Source organism: Kogia breviceps, chromosome 4 (genome assembly GCF_026419965.1).
Source record: "Kogia breviceps isolate mKogBre1 chromosome 4, mKogBre1 haplotype 1, whole genome shotgun sequence".
Classification (NCBI taxonomy): Eukaryota; Metazoa; Chordata; class Mammalia; order Artiodactyla; family Physeteridae; genus Kogia; species Kogia breviceps.
Genome location: NC_081313.1, coordinates 47,922,147 through 47,942,526, shown reverse-complemented (window position 1 = coordinate 47,942,526; position 20,380 = coordinate 47,922,147). Strand labels below are relative to the sequence as shown.

The following is a 20,380-nucleotide window of genomic DNA, read 5'->3' as shown; positions in this document are numbered from 1 at the left end:
CAAATAGGCCCGTCAGGGTTTATAGCCCTTCCTCTATTCTTTTCCTCTCACCTGACTTTATTACTCATCTCTTATTATCATTTAATTTACTTCAGAAGTTCAATGATATACTTATTCATGTACAGAAATAATCATGTATTTTATATGGATAAAAAGCAATAAAATATTTGTACATTCACCAATGCTCATTTAAAAAATTCAGAGTATAAGCACAGAGTGCTTAAGAGGTAAGTCATTTTCCATAACTTAGTTAACAAATGTATTAGCAATTACCTGGTACACAAACATAAATAATTAAATGCAAAGTTCTCAGAAAGTCTCATTTTTACATAACTTCAGATTTATTAAAAGAGATCTACTATGTTTGCAAGGTTCAAGAATGGTTTGCTCAGATTATTTTTAAAGATTTTTTTTTAAAAAAAGTTCACAAATATTTTCCTCAACTGTCTTGAAGACTCACGTCAACTGCCACATCACAATGATGGAGATAATAGCAACTCAGATTTACTCCTTTTTAACCCTCCTAACCTTATGAAATAGGCACTCTTTCCTAACCACGTTTTACAAATAAGAAAACAAAGCCCTGAAGAGATTCAGTTCCTTGCCTCCACTCAAAGAGCTGGAAAGCAAAGGGACCAGAATTCTAATGTAGGCTGTCTAACTTCTAAGCCCTTAAACACTCTGAATACTCTTACAGTGGGAGGTAAGAGAAACCTACAGGGAGGGAGATGAGAATAATAAGCTCATCTAGCCAAAATGGAGACTTAGGATCAGTTAAAGGAGACAGGGATGGCAAGGAAACTGATCATAGCTGGTAACAATTCTTTGAAAATTATGAGAGTTGGGGTAGTGTCAGAGATGGCTATAGGGTGTGAGGGAAGGCAAGATTTGGCAGTGAAAAGAGAAAGGATAAAGGGTATTGGGCTAAAAGTAACTTGGCTGTCTCTGCATTACCCTATCAAATACATGACGTGTCAGAGATGTGACTCCTCCCAATTAGGAAACAGAAGTCCTAAGATTACTTCTCATTTGCTAAAAGGTTTTTTCATGTGAAGATGATCATGTGTACATGATTGTATATTTCAACAACTTTTTAGAACAAAATAAAAATCATATTATGGAAACATCAAGTTCTAATTAAAACTTAAGGGAAAAACTGGTAATTTTTGGAGGGAAATTTGGCAGCAATTACAAAACCCAAAATGCCGATACCAATTGTTCTGGCATTTCTACTACTAAGAATCTATTCCTCAAAAGCATTTGTACAAATCCACACATACACAAAGAATGGTCACAGCAGCACTGCACATAGTAGGAAAAAAATGAAAACAACTTCAAAATCCTTCAGTATGTTAATGATTAAATATATCCAGAGTACGTAATACTACATGCAACACTTAACACAGTACAAGACCTATTTGTACTAACAAGAGAAGATATTCATGATATATTAAAAAAAAAAGAAATGGCAAAATAAAAGTTTTTTAAATTGTTTTTTAAAAATTGCATACATGTGTGCACAAAGAAAACTTGCCTCTGAAGACTCTAAACCACACTGTCAGCCATGGTTGCCAGGGAATAAGGGAGCTACTGGAGACTAAGGCAGGGGAGCTGTTGGGAGCCAGTGAGTACTTGTCTTTTTATCTTCAGATACTTCTATACTTCCATACATCTTTTCAACATGCTGTCTTTTTTCTTTTTATTATTTTTAAGTTTCACACTACTGTACTTTGAGATAGCACACTTAAAGCAACTTTAATTCTGTCCTATAGATAGATTTGCTAATTACATTTACAACCAGTAGTAAGGTCATACCTTTGTTTCACCAACTGTCAACACCAGAACGGTCTACAATAGAAAGGATAATGCCTATAATAACAAAATTATCTCTCTAGGATAACTGCACAAACTGGTTGTTAATGCAAGCCCAATTACAAGGACTATGACCCTCCACAGAGAAACAAAATGAAGAGGGATGTGACATGAGGCCTCCATCAAACAACTCCAACTGTCACTCACTGCTAGATTTGGAATAAGTATGTGTACAAGAATAAATCTCCAAGTTCTTACCAAGAACAAAATGGAATAAAAAATGATACGGTTACTTTTTTAAAAAGTATAGCTGATTTACAGTATTATATTAGTTTCAGGTGTATAGCATAGTGGTTCAGTATTTTTACAGATTACACTCCATCAAAGGTTATTACAAGACAATGGCTATAAATCTCCTGTGCTATATACAATATATCCCTGTTGCTTATCTATTTTATACACAGTAGTTTGTATCTCTTAATCTCATACCCCTAATTTTCCCCTCCCTTCCTTCTCTCTCCCCTCTGGTAACACTAATTTGTTTTCTGTGTCCATAAGTCTGTTTCTGTTTTGCTATATACATTTGTTTTTTATTATTTTTTAGATTCCACATATAAGTGATATCATATAGTATTTGTCCTTCCCTGTCTGACTTATTTCACTGAGCATAATAGTCTCTAGGTCCATCCATGTTGCTACAAGTGGAAAAATTTCATTCTTTTAAATGGCCAAGTAGTATTCCACTGCATTTATATACCACTTCTTCTTTAACTATTTGTCAATTGATGAGCACTTGGGCTGCTTTCACATCTTGGCTATTCTAGATAAATAGTGCTGCTATGAACACTGGGGTGCAAGTATCTTTTAGAATTAGTGTTCATTTTTACTGCATATATATTCAGGAGTGGATCATATGTTAGTTCTTTTTTTAAAAAAATATTTATTTATTTAGGCTGCGCTGGGTCTTAGCTCCGGCATGAAGGATCTTTTTTAGTTGCAGCATGTAGACTCTTAGTTGTAGCATGCATGTGGGATCTAGTTCCCTGACCAGGGATCGAACCTGGGCCCCCTGCATTGGGAGTGTGAAGTCTCAGCCACTGGACCACCAGGAAAGTCCCGTTACTTCTATTTTTAGTTAGTTTTCTTTTTTTTTTTTGAGGAACCTCCATACTGTTTTCCACAGTGGTTGCAACAATTTACATTCCCACCATCAGTGTATGAGGGTTCCCTTTTCTCCAAATCTTCTCCAACATTTGTTATTTGTAGACTTTTTGATGACTGTCACTCTGACAGGAGTGAGGTGTTATCTCATTGTTTTAATTTACATTTCTCTAATAATTAGTGATGTTGACCATCTTTTCATGTGTCTATTAGCCATCTGTATGTCTTCTTTGAAAAAAATGTCTATTCAGGTCTTTGCCCATTTTTTGATTGGGTTATTTTTTTTTGATATTGAGTTGCATGAGCTGTTTGTATATTTTAGATATTAATCCCTTGTTGGTCATATCATTTGCAAATATTTTCTCCCATTCTGTAGGTTGTCTTATCGTTCTGTCAATGGTTTCCTTTGCTGTGCAAAAGCTTCGAAGTTTAATTAGGTCTTAGTCGTTTATTTTTGCTTTTATTTCTTTTGCCTTAGGAGACAGATCCAAAAACATATTACCATGATTTATGTCAAGGAGTGTTCTGCCTATATTCTCTTCTAGAAGTTTTATGGTTTCAAGGTGTTACATTTAAGTCTTTAATCCATTTTGAATTTATTTTTGTTTATGGTGGGAGGAAATGTTCTAATCTCTGTTTCACATGTGGCTGTCCAGCTTTCCCAGAACCACATGTTGAAGAGACTGTCTTCTCTCTGTTGTATATATATTCTTGCCGCCTTTGTTGTAGATTAATTGACCATAGCTGTGTGAATTTATTTCTGGGCTCTCTATTCTGTTCCACTGATCTATGTGTCCGGTTTCTGTACCAGTACCATGCTGTTTTGATTACTATAACTTTGTAGTATAGTTTGAAGTGCAGAAGGGTGATAGCTCCAGCTTTGTTCTTTTCTCTCAAGATTACTTTGGCAATTCTGGGACTTTTGTGGTTCCATATGAATTTTAGGATTTTTTGTCCTAGTTTTGTGGAAAATGTCATGGGTATTTTGATAGGGATTGCATCAAATCTGTAGATTGCTTTGGGTAGTATAGCCATTTTAACAATATTAATTCTTCCAATTCAAGAGCATGAGATATCTTTCCATTTCTTTGCATCATCTTCAATTTTCTTCATCAGTGTTTTATTGTTTTCAGAGTATAGGTCTTTCACCTACTTGGTTAAGTTTTTTTAAGTATTTTACTCTTTTTGATGCAATTTTTAACAGGACTTTTTTTTACATTCTTTCTCTGATATTTCATTGTTAGTGTATAGAAATGCAACAGACTTCTGTATATTAACCTTGCATCCTGTAACTTTACTGAATTCATTTACCAGTTTTTGGGTGGAGACTTTAGGGCTTTCTCTGCAAATAATGACAGTTTTACTTCTTCCCTTTCAATTTGGATGCCTTTTATTTGGTTTTCTCATCTGATTGCTGTGGCTAGGTCTTCCAATACTATGTCAAATAGAAGTGGTGAGAGTGGGCATCCCTGTCTTGTTCCTGAATTTGGAAGAAAGGCTTTCAGCTTTTCACCGAGTATGATTTTAGCTATGGGTTTCTCATAAATGGCCTTTACTACATAATAAAGGACACTGTTACTTTTTGTTTAACAAACTGTGAGTGTCCATTACTTCTTTTTTTTTTCAATTTTTATTTATTTACTTATTTTTGGAGTATAGTTGCTTCCACAATGTTGTGTTGGCTTCTACTGCACAGCAAAAAGAATAAGTCATACATATACATATATCCCCTCCCTTTTGGATTACCCTCCCATTTAGGATAACACAGTACATTAAGTAGAGTTCCCTCTGCTACACAGTATGTTCCCATCAATTGTCTATTTTACACATAGTACCAATAGTGTATATCTGTCAATCCCAATCTCCGAATTCCTCTCACCCTCCCCCCTTCTCCCTTGGTACCCATACAACATTTGTTCTCTATGTCTGTGTCTCTATTTCCGCTTGGCAAATAAGGTCATCTATACCACTTTTTAAAATTCCACATATATGTGTTAATATATGATATTTGTTTTTCTCTTTCTGACTTACTTCACTCTGTATGACACTCGCTAGGTCCATCCACGTCTCTACAAATGACCCAATTTCATTCCTTTTTATGGCTGAGTAATATTCCTTTGTATATATGTACCACATCTTCTTTATCTATTCATCTGCTGATGGACATTTAGGTTGCTTCCATGTCCAGGCTATTGTAAATAGTGCTGCTACAAATACTGGGGTGATGGGTCTTTCTGTATTATGGTTTTCTCTGGGTATATGCACAGTAGTGGGATTGCTGGGTCATATGGTAGTTCCATTTTTAGTTTTTGAAGGAACCTCCATACTGTTTTCCATAGTAGCTGTATCACTTTACATTCCCACCAACAGTGTAAGAGGGTTCCCTTTTCTCCACACCCTCTCCAGTGTTTATTGTTGGTAGATTTTTGGATGATGGCCATTCTGACTGGTGTGAGGTGATGCCTCATTGTAGTTTTGATTTGCATTTCTCTAATAATTAGTGATGTTGAGCAGCTTTTCATGTGCCTCTTGGCCATCTGTATGTCTTCTTTGGTGAAATGTCTACTTATAGGTCTTCTGCCCATTTTTGGATTGGGTTGTTTGCTTTTTTGATATTGAACTGCATGAGCTGCTTGTAAATTTTGGAGCTTAATCCTTTGTCTGTTGCTTCGTTTGCAAGTATTTTCTCCCATTCTGATAGTTGTCTTTTCATCTTGTTTGTGGTTTCCTTTGCCGTGCAAAAGCTTTTAAGTTTCATTAGGTCCCATTTGTTTATTTTTGTTTTCATTTTCATTACTCTAGGAGGGGGGTCAAAAAAGATCTTGCTGTGATTTATGTCATAGAGCGTTCTGCATATGTTTTCATCTAAGAGTTTTACAGTGTCTGGCCTAACATTTAGGTCTTTAATCCATTTTCAGTTTATTTTTGTGTATGGTGTTAGGAAGTGTTCTAATTTCATTCTTCTATATGTAGCTGTCCAGTTTTCCCAGCACCACTTACTGAAGAGGCTGTCATTTCTCCACTGTGTATTTTTGCCTCCTTTTTCATAGATTAGGTGACCACAGGCGTGTGGATTTATCTCTGGGCTTCCTATCCTGTTCCAATGATCTATATTTCTGTTTTGTGCCAGTACCATACTGCCTTGATTACTGTAGCTTTGTAGTATAGTCTGAAGTCAGGGAGCCTGATTCCTCCAGCTCCATTTTTCATTCTCAAGATTGCTTTGGCTATTCAAGGTCTTTTGTGTTTCCATACAAATTGTAAAAATATTTTGTCCTAGTTCTGTGAAAAATGCCATTGGTAATTTGATAGGTATTGCTTTGAATCTGTAGATTGTTTGGATAAAACAGTCATTTTCAAAATATTGATTCTTCCAGGGCTTCCCTGGTGGTGCGGTGGTTGAGAGTCCACCTGCCGGTACAGGGGACACGAGTTCAATCCCTGGTCCGGGGGGATCCCATGTGCCGTGGGGTGGCTGGTCCCATGCGCCACAACTACTGAGCCTGCACTCTAAAGCTCACAAGCCACAACTGCTGTGCCCACGCACCACAACTACTGAGGCTGCATGCCACAACTGCTGGCGCCTGTGTGCCTAGAGCCTGTGCTCCGCAGCAGGAGGGGCCACGGTGGTGGGAGGCCCACGCATTGCAACCAGAGAAAGCCCACGTGCAGCAAAAATGACCCGGTGCAGCCAAAAATTAATAAATAAAATAAATTTTAAAAAATATATATTGATTCTTCCAATCTAAGAACATGGTATATCTCTCCATCTGTTTGTGTTGTCTTTGATTTCTTTCATCAGTATCTTATAGTTATCTGCATACAGGTCTTTTGCCCCCTTAGTGAAGGTTTATTCCTTGGTATTTTATTCTTTTGTTGAGATGGTAAATGGGATTGTTTCCTTAATTACTTTCTCTGATCTTTCGTTGTTAGTACATAGGAATGCAAGAGATTTCTGTGTATTAATTTTGTACCATGGAACTTTACTAAATTCATTAATTAGCTCTAGTAGTTTTCTGGTGGCATCTTTAGGACTTTTCTATGTATAGTATCATGTCATCTGCAAATAGTGACAGCTTTACTTCTTCTTTTCCAATGTGGATTCCTTTTATTTCATTTTCTCCTCTGACTGCCATGGCTAGGACTTCCAAAACTATGTTGAATAATAGTGGCAAGAGTGGACACCCTTGTCTTGTTCCTGATCTTAGAGGAAATGCTTTCAGTTTTTCACCATTGAGAATGATGTTTGCTGTGGGTTTGTCATATATGTCCTTTATTATGTTGAGGTAGGTTCCCACTATGCCCACTTTCTGGAGAGTTTTTTATCATAAATGGGTGTTGAATTTTGTCCAAAGCTTTTTCTGCATCTATTGAGATGATCATATGGTTTTTATTCTTCAATTTGTTAATATGGTGTATCACATTGATTGATTTGCATATACTGAAGAATCCTTGCATCCCTGGGATAAATCCCACATGATCATGGTGTATGATCCTTTTAATGTGTTGTTGGATTTAATGTGTTGCTAGTATTTTGTTGAGGATTTTTTGCATCTATGCTCATCAGTGATATTGGCCTGTAGTTTTCCTTTTTGTGACATCTTTGTCTGGTTTTGGTATCAGGGTGATGGTGGCCTCGTAGAATGAGTTGGGGAGTGTTCCTTCCTCTGCAATTTTTTGGAAGAGTTTGAGAAGGACAGGTGTTAGCTCTTCTCTAAATGTTTGATAGACTTCACCTGTGAAGCCAACTGGTCCTGGACTTTTTTTTTTGGGGGGGGGCTGCATTGAGTCTTTGTTGCTGCGTGAGGGCCTTCTTCTAGTTGCAGCGAGTGGGGGCTACTCTTTGTTGCAGTGAGCAGGCTTCTCATTGCGGTGTGCAGGCTTCTCCTTGCTGTGGCTTCTCTTGTTGCAGAGCATGTGCTCTAGGCACGCGGGCTTCAGTAGTTGTAGCACACAGGCTAAGTATTTGTGGCTCACAGGCTCTAGAGTGCGGGCTCAGTAGTTGTGGCGCATGGGCTTAGTTGCTCCACGTCATGTGGGATCTTCCCAGACCAGGTCTCAAACCTGTGTCCTTTGTACTGGCAGGCAGATTCTTAACCACTGTGCCCCCAGGGAAGTCCCAATGTGCCCATTACTTCTTAAATATTATCCTTAGGGAGGCTGGCAAAATATACAGGTCATAGTTTCAGCCCTAATGGAGCTAACAATCAAGTAAACATAAGCTATACAACAGACATGGGATGGCTGAATAGATTTGCTTGTTTGGTAATATCTAGAAGAGACTGAATAGACTGATATATATGATGGCTGGGACACAGAAGCATTCGAAGGCTAAATTAGGCAGGACAGGCAGGCATGAATGGAATTTATAGTGCTAGTTTTATAAGAACCATCCTCAAACAAATTGAAATGTCTGATGAAAGAACAACACTCAAATGCACACTTGGGTAGAACTACAAGAGGTACATCTTTGGAGTATGGATCCTAGGTGCCTCCTGTGTCTCTGTAAAAAATACAATCATCAAAGAGTCACAGAATCGGGAGTGGAAAACACCTTAGATGTTTTCACCTGACATGAATACAAGTGATGCTTGAACAACTGGGTTTGAATTGCATGGGTCCACTTAGAGGGACTTTTTTTTTCAATAGTAAATACTACAGTACTACATAATCCCCAGTTGAATCCACAGACGTGGAACTGCAGATACAGAAGAACTGTGGGCATGAGGAACCACAGGTACCCAGGACCGACTGACTATAAGTTACACGTGGATTTTCAACCGTGCAGATGATTGATGCCCCTAACCCCCAAGTTGCTCCAGGGTCAACTTTACATCCCTTCTACATCTGGCTAACTAAGATGGTATCTCTGGACACATGGCACTGAAATGAGGGATGAATCTAGCCTACTTTTGGGATTGACTCAAGCTCTGGGAGTAAAAGGGCCACGGAAATGACACCCTTTCCCTCTGTTCCAAGCAGAGACCAATGCCACAGTTTCCACTCAATTTGTCCCTTTTTGTTGTAGTTTGCCCAGTACAGGCTATCCCATAGGGAGGCCACTAAAAGAAAGAGCAAAAGGAAAAAAAGTAGAAGAGGAGGAAATATGTGCCAGAGAGTCAGAGCACAGCAAGCTGACCTACAACTCTATTATCATCCATCCCCCAACTGGTTTCTTCCCTCTTCTTTTTAACTATGACTACTTATGGGTACCTCAACATAAGGTAAACTCTCTCTTTTCTTTAATATTTTACACATGTATATATTTGTATGACTAAAATTTTTCCAATGCTGCTAGTGAAGATTATGAGCAATTTAAATATGAGAAAAAAAATGAGTCTCACCCAGGGTCACATAGGTAATACACAGAAGAGACAATGCTGTACTCTAGGCCTCCAGGTTTCAAATTCAGTGTTCTGTCCCTACACCACAATTTACTAATTTATAATGCACTCCTTTAATAAGCATAAAAGACCAAAAAAGGCTGAGTTGAATTAATCAAGAGAGTTAGCACTTAGAAATCAGTAAATTTCCAAATAAACACTTAGCAAAGACAATAGCTTTTTCTTAACAGTATGGAAGCTAGAAAGTTTTATTTTAATATAAAACCAAGACAAACAATTTTGCTTATCAGTACAAAACTACAACTGGCAATCTCCTTGGAGGGCCATTAACATTAACTATCTTACACCCACTTTTTAGCATACAGTGATTGATTTAATCTAATCACAATTATGCAAGAAATTTTATGAAAACAAAGTGAAATGTAAAAAACTTATAAGGACTGAACTATTATGATGACTACGTCTATATCCTGACTACTTTCACTCAATCTGTGACCCTGGATAAGTCACTAACCCATTCTCCTTGGTTTCTTAGTCTAGAAACTATTACAATTATAAATTTGCAATATGTAGCTTACAAGGAAATTTTGAGAAACAATATGCCTGAAATAGACTTGAAAAAGCTTTTAATTCCTCAGCATAAAATTCTTTGAAAAATAAAATATTTTAAAATAGTAAGTAAAGCAACTAATAGAATTTTAAGAAGCATTAGGACAAGTTCACAAGGAAAAGGAAAAACCTACTGTTATCAACATAGTTTGTATTTACTTAAAAATTATATTATGACTTTCTCTTATAAAGGATTTAGATAAGCTAAACCTCATTCTGTTTAAGATACCTATTAAAATAATCTAATCTAAATCCTATCCTAACCCTATTTAGCTACAAGGTAAAAGTGATGCTTTTCCTTAGAGAAAAATGAACTCTTCCCAATATTCATGTTCAAGACATTTTTCTCAAAGAAAAAATACACCCTCGAAACCATACAAGGAAATACTGCTTTAAAAATGAGTTAGAAAACGCTTAATGTACAGATGTTTGGAGGCAGGTGGGACCATGTAGTCAAATAATTGCAAAACATTTTAAATCCTACCCCCTACAAAGTCATCAATCTAACAGTTAAAATAAGATCCTCCAGGGAGCAGATTTCCCATTTCAACACTTAAGGTCATGGCCTGCTTTCTACCTCTCTTCTTTTTTTGCCACTTGTCACACTAGAATGGAAGGCAGGAAGGCAGCTTGTGTAATTGGTCCATTTCCAGGCTAGGAGCAAATCTTATGATAAATTAAATGGAGAGAAAGCTGGCAGGATAAACTTCTCAAGTTCACTGCTTTCGTGAAGCTGTTCTCATACAAAAGTTATTTGAAAATCACATTGAGTCTAAAGCTAACCTGCATTCTGCCCTTGATATTTCCTTAGATATCTTTTTCTTCTAATTTTAGAAAGTCTGAGAGAAATATAATGTCATGTGAACACTTTCTAACATCCAACTTTAGTTTAGATTGTTTCATTAGACCCACTATTTCGACACAGAAATGCATTTTAAAAGCTTTTAGATAAGAAACTTTGGGGGCTGCTATCCTTCAAAGCAAGGAAAACAAATGCAGAACAAACACCTTACTGTTGATGTGGACCTCTGGTTAAACTAAAACTCAGAGAACAAAATGACCGAATGGAATATATGAATTTTTAAAAAAGGAAAAAGAGAGAGTGCATAAAAGTTTGAAGAAATGGTATATGCTATTCTTCTGCCTTCAATGAGTAATTTAATAGGAAGCCACAAATAGGCTCCTGAGAAATCTCTGAGATGACTGTTAGCTGGCCTGAATTTTCACAAGGTAACATGACTGAGACAGATGATATGTCACAGCAGAAGCCTACTTAACAAGTCCTTGAATGCATGTGCTTTTGGTGGGTCCAAGGTACTTCTGTGACAGAGTTGTTTACAATCCTGTTACTCAACACTGGCAGACTCTACCAAGTAAAATGCTTTAGACACCTTATAACAGCTACTTTAATAAAGCTGAGACTGACAAGGAGAGCACTAGAAGAAATATGGCTATGTGGATTTTCCCCTGACATAAAAGACATATTAAAAGTTTCATAAGATACCAGGAGACTTGTAAAAGAATGCTCACGGCAGCTCTATTCAAAACAAAGTTCATCAGCAGTGGAAGAGACAAATAAATTGTGGTGTCCTCATACCTAGAATACTCTATAGAGTATGTGCCGTCCAATAAGGTAGCCACTAGCCATGTGGCTACCATTGAACACTTGCAATGTGGCTAGAGTTTGATGTGAGATGTGCTGTAAGTGTAAAACAGACACCAGATTTTTAAAGACTTAATATGGAAAAGAAGTGAAATAAATCAATATTTTTGTTGAATTGATATTTATGAATGTTGGGATGATATGAATACGTTGAATTGATTTTTTAGATATATTGAGATAAATAAAACATTATTAATATTAATTTTATTTGCTTCTTTTTAAGTGAAGCTAACAAGATATTTTAACTTATACATGTGGCTCACACTGTACTTCTATTGTTACTTCTAGCGCATGTTTAGAGCAATGAAAATGAATGAACTAAAGGTATATGAAACAATATGAATAAATCATATAAACATGATTTTGAATGAAAGAAGTCAGATACATAACGTTTAAAATCAGATAAGACTACACCAGTGTTTAGTAATGTTAATGTTAAAACACAAAGCACCAAAGAAGTGATTACCATAAAAAATCAGGCAATTGTTACCATGGGAAACAGAAAGGAGCCTGTGACTGACTTGAACCGGACATGTGTAACCCTCTTAAAGTGCTGAGAGTCATCTATTTCTTGGCCTGGATGTTGGTTCACTTTGTTAATCTACACATACATATTCTATGCACTTTTCTGTGTTATATCTCACAATTTTAAAAGTTTTTAAGAAATGATCTCAAACTGTTTTCATTAAACATTTATATTTGCTACATCAAGTAAGGACTTTGAAGAAAACCTAAAAGGATAGGGTTGAGTGACTGACTGGTCCCATATTTCAACTATATGTTGACAGTTGATACATGTGTTTACAAATAAATGAGATAACAAGTTCAGTGTATAAAAGACTTTAAAAAAACCCTTTTTGAGATTTCTTACACACAATAATATTCATATCCTAAACTCACTCTATATAGATTTTCTTTTTCTAAGAATAAGTTACTTTCTTAATATGAGGCATCATATCAGAAACTTACTGCCTTGGAAAATAAATGTTTTTAAGAAAATGAAAAAAATTCTGAATATGAGCAAGTCAGTTTACTGACAACAGCTGACAAAGGTGAATTTGTTACTATAACTGATATCTAGTATTTGATGAAATTTTACAAAACATAAACATATAAGAGCCAAGCTTTAACAAATGAGAGATTTTTCTGAGCAGAAAAGACTTGGTATCTAGTAGAAGGTACAGAACACTTCAAAAGAAATGTTTTAGGATGCAAAACTAAATTTAAACCTTCAGCTACCTAAGAGCAATGTTGATGATCTAATTCATATTTAATTCATTTTCATGCAAAAGAATTAAATTTATAAATGAAAAATAATCCAGAGAAGCAATCTATAGAATGAGTATCTATACTCACCATGAACTTGGTTGATTTCTGAATTCTGGGAAAGAATTTCATCTGCCAATTTTTGAGCAGTTGGCAAAACTTCTGTGTGGTGCACTGTGATCAAATACTGTACAAACTTTTGTAGTTGGTCTCTATTCATTTGAAAGAGAGTCTCTGAAATGGGAAGATGCAATTTGACCTGATCTGGCTTGCGGATGCGGTATAAAGACAGTGCCACAACATGGGCACAATAAAATATGTCCTTGTTTCCACAGCTGCAGGTCACTGAGGTAATCTTGCAACGATCAAAGCTGATGGCCACGTTACAAACAGTTTCTGGCTCCGATTGTATTGCAGGTTCTGTCACTGTGCCACTCAAGTGGAAACCTATGTGAAAGAAGGGGAGGAGAGAGTTCAGTTTCTGTATTCAGATGCTACAAAATATTTTAATTCTTTGAAATGCATAGTGCTTGACAGCTGCAAGAAAAAAATATGACAGCTTTTATTTTCAAGTAAAAACATTCAGGCCACTCCAACCTCCCTCTCCCTGCACCTTACAAGTAAAAAATAAATGTTATTTAACAGACATGCTTTAGTAGTTTATTACACAGCCATACGAAAACACTTACTGCAGTATACCACCATCACATCTATATATATGTATATTCATACACAACATCACACCTATACCTAGATCATAGCTTACCTAGAGTAAGCCATCATTTCTCTGTTCTAAATGTGTGTGGTATATACCTGACCAAAATCCCCTAGATCAGTAGTTTTCTCCCCCACCATTCCACCCCTTTTTAAACAACTTTTTAAAATAGAGTAGGCCAGCTCAGCTTTCTTCTCAACAAACTCCTCCCTTCCTTCCACCTTTATTCCAGGCAGCCCCAATATTGCAATGTCTCTGAGCAGTATGTGCTGGAGGAACTGCAAAGCCCACCAAATCGCACACATACCATGGCTGAAGTAGCTCAATGACTATTTTCTTTCCTATCATACAGAGTAAAGCTGGTACAGAGGTAGGCTGTTAAACATGCTCACATGCACACATGGGTGCACAAAATCACCAAGTGGCAAGGGGTCTTAGAGGCCTTGTAGCCTCAACTTAGAACAACACAGAAACCCTCCACAACCTCCCTGACCAATGGCACTTGGCTGCTGCTTCGAAGGATCCAGAAATGAGACACTCAACCCACACAGGCAGCAATGGCTCCTTGGCTAGCTCTAGCTACAGCTCACAGCCAATGAAAACTGCACCCTGACCAATGGCACTTGGCCGCTGCTTCGAAGAATCCAGAAATGAGACACTCAACCCTCACAAGCAAAAATGGCTCCTTGGATAGCTCTAGCTACAGCTCACAGCCAATGAAAACTGCACCCTGACCAATGGCACTTGGCTGCTGCTTCGAAGAATCCAGAAATGAGACACTCAACCTGCTGCACAGGCAGCAACAGCTCCTTGGATAGCTCTAGCTACAGCTCACAGCCAATGAAAACTGCCTCTCACTGCCACTGCCACCAGTCAGTCAGTCTTGTCCTGTTTGGCCAGGGCATACATCCCCCTCACTCCTTTTCCCTAAATATGCGGAAGCTTATCCTGAATTTTTGGGGGCACACCATTCAGTTCCATCTACCCTCTCTGAAAGCTGCATGCAGAGGGCCAGTGATAAACATTAAGGGGAAACCTCCAGGGCACAGACTTACCTCAGGATTAAGTACCCGACATAAACTTGAATGTTAGAAATGTAATGAAGCCTCTGACTCTCTCAGCCTTCCACTATCTATGCTACTTGAATAAAATTTACCTAGCAGGCCACTATTTCTCCAGGTTCCCCTTCAATCACAAAGAGAAGGATCTTTTCACCACGTGGGAACTCTGGGAAGGATGCTGCACATGGAGCTGCAGAGATGTGACACGAGAAGGACAGCCAGATGATGCTTAGAGTTCACATGTGGGGCATCTGAACCCTACTTACTATCTTTCAAGAGAGGGGTTCCTTTAGGCCAGGGCACTGGGAGAAACATTATTCAACTTACGAGAAATCTTTCAGAGTAATGTAACTTCATCTTGATAATTCATATTGAGTAACACAGTGGAAAGAGAAAAGCGTTGTCATATTTTTTTTAACCAGATTATCAATTTAAGAAGTGCATTTCCAAAAATCAAGTCACTATTATTGCTTCACAATAAGGAATTTTGATAACCGTAATACAGTAACCTCTGGTTTTCTTCCACAGAGATTATCCCTGTTTTCAAATGGATATTCCAGTCTCCTCCTCTATCTCTTTTGGTCAAGGAGTTTTTTTGGAAAACCGCAATTAAAGAAAGGATACATAGCAAATGTAATCATATTAAAAAAATTTTTAATGTATTTCCCCATGAGGAAAAAAATCACATAAAAAGTAAACACCCAGGAAAATTTCAGAAATGAAGAATAATAAGAGCAGTCTTGTCTTCTTATATACCAGTGCACTAAAAGCTTACAATAATTTAAAGTCCATGAGACAGGCACAGATTAAGACAAGAAAAAGATCAATGGATCATAAATAAGTCCAGAAAGTTTCCAAGTATATTCTGTGTACTTAGTGCAAAGGTTCTCTGTTTTCTACCTGTCACATATATATGTGTACAAAAGAAACTAGTTGTCACTATAGGAACATAGTTATCATAAACTAACCATTTATAAAATCAATCTCTCCCAGCTTAACACTATTTTATTTCTCCTTATCCACCAAGTCAACATCTTTGTCTTTCCACAAAAGTGATACTGAAGGACTCCAATCACAGGCAAAGCCAAGACAACTGAGAATCCAAAAGAGTTAGGCTAGTTAGTATTTAAATAGTCTGCAACTCTATAGTGTAAGAGGTGCTTCAAAAGAGACTGATTTAACTATCAAAGAAGAGGCCCTTCCTAAATAGACATTTCTCTAAAGAAGACATACAGATGGCCAAGAGGCATATAAAAAGATGCTCAACATCACTAATTATTAGAGAAATGCAAATCAAAACTACAATGAGGTTATCACCTCACAAATCATCTCAAAATGGCCATCATCAAAAACTCTATATACAATAAATGCTGGAGAGGGTGTGGAGAAAACAGAACACTCTTCCACTGTTGGTGGGAATGTAAATTGATACAACCACTATGGAGAACAGTATGGAGGTTCCTTAAAAAAGTAAAAATAGAACTACCACATGACCCAGCAATCCCACTACTGGGCATATACCCTGAGAAAACCATAATTCAAAAAGAGCCATGTACCCCAATGTTCACTGCAGCACAACAATAGCCAGGACATGGAACCAACCTAAATGTCCATCAACAGAGTAATGGATAAAGAAGATGTGGTACATATATACAATGGAATGACTATTACTCAGCCATAAAAAGGAACGAAATTGGGTCATTTGTAGAGACCTGGATGGGCCTAGAGAGTGTCATACAGAGTGAAAGAGAGTCAGAAAGAGAAAAACAAATGTTGTATATTAACGCATATATGTGGAATCTAGAAAAATGGTACAAATGGTCTTATTTGCAAAGCAGAAACAGAGACACAGACATAGAGAACAAACGTATGGATACCAAGGGGGAAGGGGGTGATGGGATGCATTGGGAGATGTGGATTGACATATATACACTATTGATATTACATATAAAATAGATAGCTAACGAGAACCTACTGTATAGCACAAGGAACTCTACTCAGTGCTCTGCAGTGACCTAAATGGGAAGGAAATCCAAAGAGGGGATATATGTATACGTATAGCTGATTAACTTTGCTGTACAGCAGAAACTAACATAGCATTATAAAGCAGCTATACTCCAATAAAAATTTTTTTTTAAAAAAGAGATCCTTAGCAGAACCAACGAAGCCCTTAAATAGTTTTGCAAAACAGAGTTTTCTTCATTCATGTGAGTTGTACAAGTCAGAAGTAAAGTATAGTGAATCCTGATATCATACAATTATGCTGGGGGAAAACCCCACCTACTATCCAATTATATTACGTTGAGTATTTGCCACTCTCATAAATTTTTTTAAAAAGCAAACTATAAAATATTGTGACTTCCAAAACAAATTAACTCGAGATGTGTGAAGGCACAAATAAACACATTCATATCTTATAAAAGTACACTTCATTAATGTAATATCATCAAGATTAAGGCATTTCATGAATGTTCATTTTCCAAGTAATTCTAGATTATCTTTCAAGTACCCAAACTCCTTTTAAAATTCCAACTATTTTTGTTGGAAATATTTCTAAATGTAAGTTCTACCTTGCCACCCTAATCAGCTGACCATTCAGGGTATTACCAAGTGAATGGGACAGCATTCCCTGTAAGAGACAACTGCAGGTGGCAGTATTTTTTAAGCAGGCTCTTGTTTTTTTCTCTACTATCAGCTATCACAATGACTCCCCTCCTATATTGCTATCTTTTTTCATAGAAAATTCTTTGCCCTCAGGTCAGCTGCACCTCCAATTTGACTAGATTTGTGGCAACTATTTAATACTCAGAGGTCTATTTGGGGTTTTTCCATCCTTACTTTTAGGTTGGGATGGCTGATGTCTCTAGAGGTAAGAGGCTTTACTTTAGATACAATAAAATTACATACACAGAGGGGACAGCAGGTACACTAGTTTTTAAGACAATGCAATACTGAGTCAACATGTAGGAGGTTCCATCACACCTCTCTTCAGGGTTGTGTGGTCGTGTATTTTGGCCTTTCCAATTTGAGGAAACTTTGAAGTTCAACCAACTCACTCTCTCTGGGTCCTAAATCATACCATAGCACCCACAGGAGAAGCAAGGAGAATATTCCTCCCTCAAAGATAACTAGAGATGTCCCTATAGACATTCTTCCCCAACTCCTTCCTCCGCACCCCTCAAAGGTCTTATCCTTTAGGTACTGCGTGACTTGAAACAAAAAGTAATGTTCTTGAGAATGGATTTCGCCTTTCTGGAGTTCTGACAATCCCGGACAACCAGCGGCTTTGGGATTGTAAATACAAAAATCTCCTTCTAGGACAGACAGCTGTTCTATATGAGAGAACTGAGAACACAGAAAGGGGTAATCGTGCGCTCTGTGGTAAACCATGGATAATTAACTGTTTTATTTTCAAAGAACTAAAACTGAAGAAACTACATAAATCTTTTTTTAATAAATATATTTGACTTTACAAAATATAATCTGTCAAAGACAGTTAATTCCATAAGAGCAAACCTCACAGGGCAGTCAAATCGTTTTGTGGCCATGCCACCACAGCACCCAATATAATGTTAGTATTCACGTTCTCAATCTGCAGGAACTAAAGAAAAACAAAGCAGAAACCAAGGCTCAGTGTTGTATAGACCTTGGTAACAGACTGATTTGGATCAGGTTCTGTCCACTTAAATGCTGTGTGATCTGGGCATATTGTTTAACCTTTCTGATACTTGCTGTATTTTGTGCAAAATGTGGCTAGAAATACCTCCTAGGATTGTTTTGGGGATTAAATTGAAATAACATATGTAAAGCACCTGGCACATAGTAAAAGTGCTCATTAAATTTTATTTCCCTTCCCTTCCCTTCCCAGCTGGAGAAATAGCGGGGGGGGGGGGGGGGGGGGGGGGGGTGGTGCTGGAGACATTCCCTTTATCCATAACACTTTTCTTTTTTTCCTCTATGGCTACTGGAATCTTGGGGGAAGGAGGAACCTCATTCTTGAAGAAGCTTGGAAAATAAATGCGAAAGAGTGTTACTTTCATACAGAGAGAACTAGAAAGTGTTAGGGGAGAGATTTTTTTTAAGTAACCATAGATAATTCAAAAATATTATAATGTAATGATTCTCAAAGCATGGTCCAGGGATACCCATAGCTCCCAGAGAGGTTTTCAAAACTTCTTCATTTTTGCACTTGGACCTTATGGTAGGTCAGTAGTTTATAAGACTTAGCAGGGAAACACTGAAGGGGCAAATTTCTCACATGTGAACTACTCAATTGAATCGTCTACATTAATTTCACATTAATGAGAATTAAGGTTTCTAGAAAGTAAATATTAAATTCTTCACCGATATTCTAAAAATAAGCTTTCCTTGAAAGCTGATTTTCCATATCTAAGGTTAGATTTTAGTTGCATTTTAAAGGTGACAAAGAGACCCATGATATCAGACCGGAGAGACAACTGTTTTAAAATACACAAAGAATTTCTAAAGCTTGGCCACTTTGTGCATATATGTATATATGCTCAGTTAACTGAAAAATGGTAACAAACTGAAAACATTAGAAATTGTCTAAGCTAAAATAAGCTGGTAGACATGAAATAAATACACACTAAAAACTACTGCTTTCAGGGCACATTCTTTCCAGAAAAATATGCACCCTGTGCATGAGGTGCTCAAGTAACATATTTTTTGTTGAAAAAGAATTTAACAGAAGCACTGGTGTAGTACTTACACAAATACATCTTTCACCCTTTTCCTAAATAAAAAGAACCCCCGGGGAAATTAAAGACAGAAACCAAAGCAATGCAATGTTATGGCTGAAAGGATGGCAAGGGTTGTAAGAGGTTTCTTTTAAGTTTTTAAAGCTAAGTCTAAAAATGCAGAAGTATTAACCACTCCCATAACAAAGTATTCATTGGTTTGCTAAACCCAGTGCATTGGCTAAATGTATAGTAACTAATACCTGATTATGTGTCCCTGGTAAAATACATGAGTTAATCATTGCCCCACAAAACCCAACTTTTACCTTTCCTAACTCTGAGAACTGCACACAATCCAACATGCCATGCTGCAATTATCAATTTTAAAAACAAAAAGTTTTAATTCAAATCAAGTATAATTTCCAGATCAGCAAGCAGTACAGACACATTAAGCGACCAAGACAGAGGCAATAAACTCAACTCAAAACCAACTTGTCTAAAATATGATATTCTTTCTTCAACTACGTAATTTTCTCAAAGGGATATCCTAAATTAAAGAGACTGCATCCTGTGAGCTGGCTAATTAAATCCTCTAGCCCTAATTTCTAACACTAAGCTTAAACAGCTTATGGAAAGACATTAGGAGATTTTGCCGGCAATCACTAATGAAGTGGTTTCCGTCTTTCAGAAAAATTATTTTTTAAAGGAAAAGCTTTGTTTTGAAGTCCACCTTTAAAATGCCTATTTGGACTAGAATTGCTCCTACACTTCATTAATATTTGAGAGAAAGACAATGGCAAATTAATGCGAAGACCAGACTGTAAACCACAGCACACCATATAAACAACATAAAAATTTACGGAGCATGCACTGGATGGGCCCAATCAAGAGTTCCCAGAGGCACTCTGTTCAGTATTGGTTTTGTTTCCTCGTTAATGTAGATCGTCACAACACTTCATACAAGGACCCGTATGATCAGAATAATTGTGTTAGATATGAATGGCATTACATAGTTATTTAATATTATTCCTGAAAAAAGAAAAAGACACTTA

The 20,380-nt window shown here is 37.0% G+C and overlaps 1 protein-coding gene across 1 annotated transcript in view; it reads right to left on the bottom strand.

Moving 5' to 3' along the window:
* ZSWIM6 (zinc finger SWIM-type containing 6) overlaps nt 1-20,380 on the bottom strand; it is a 222,509-nt gene that overhangs the window by 69,418 nt on the left and 132,711 nt on the right. The window contains exon 2 of the mRNA XM_059060965.2: nt 12,946-13,302. Coding sequence (XP_058916948.1) covers nt 12,946-13,302 — 357 coding nt within the window. The remainder of the gene's footprint in view (nt 1-12,945; nt 13,303-20,380) is intronic.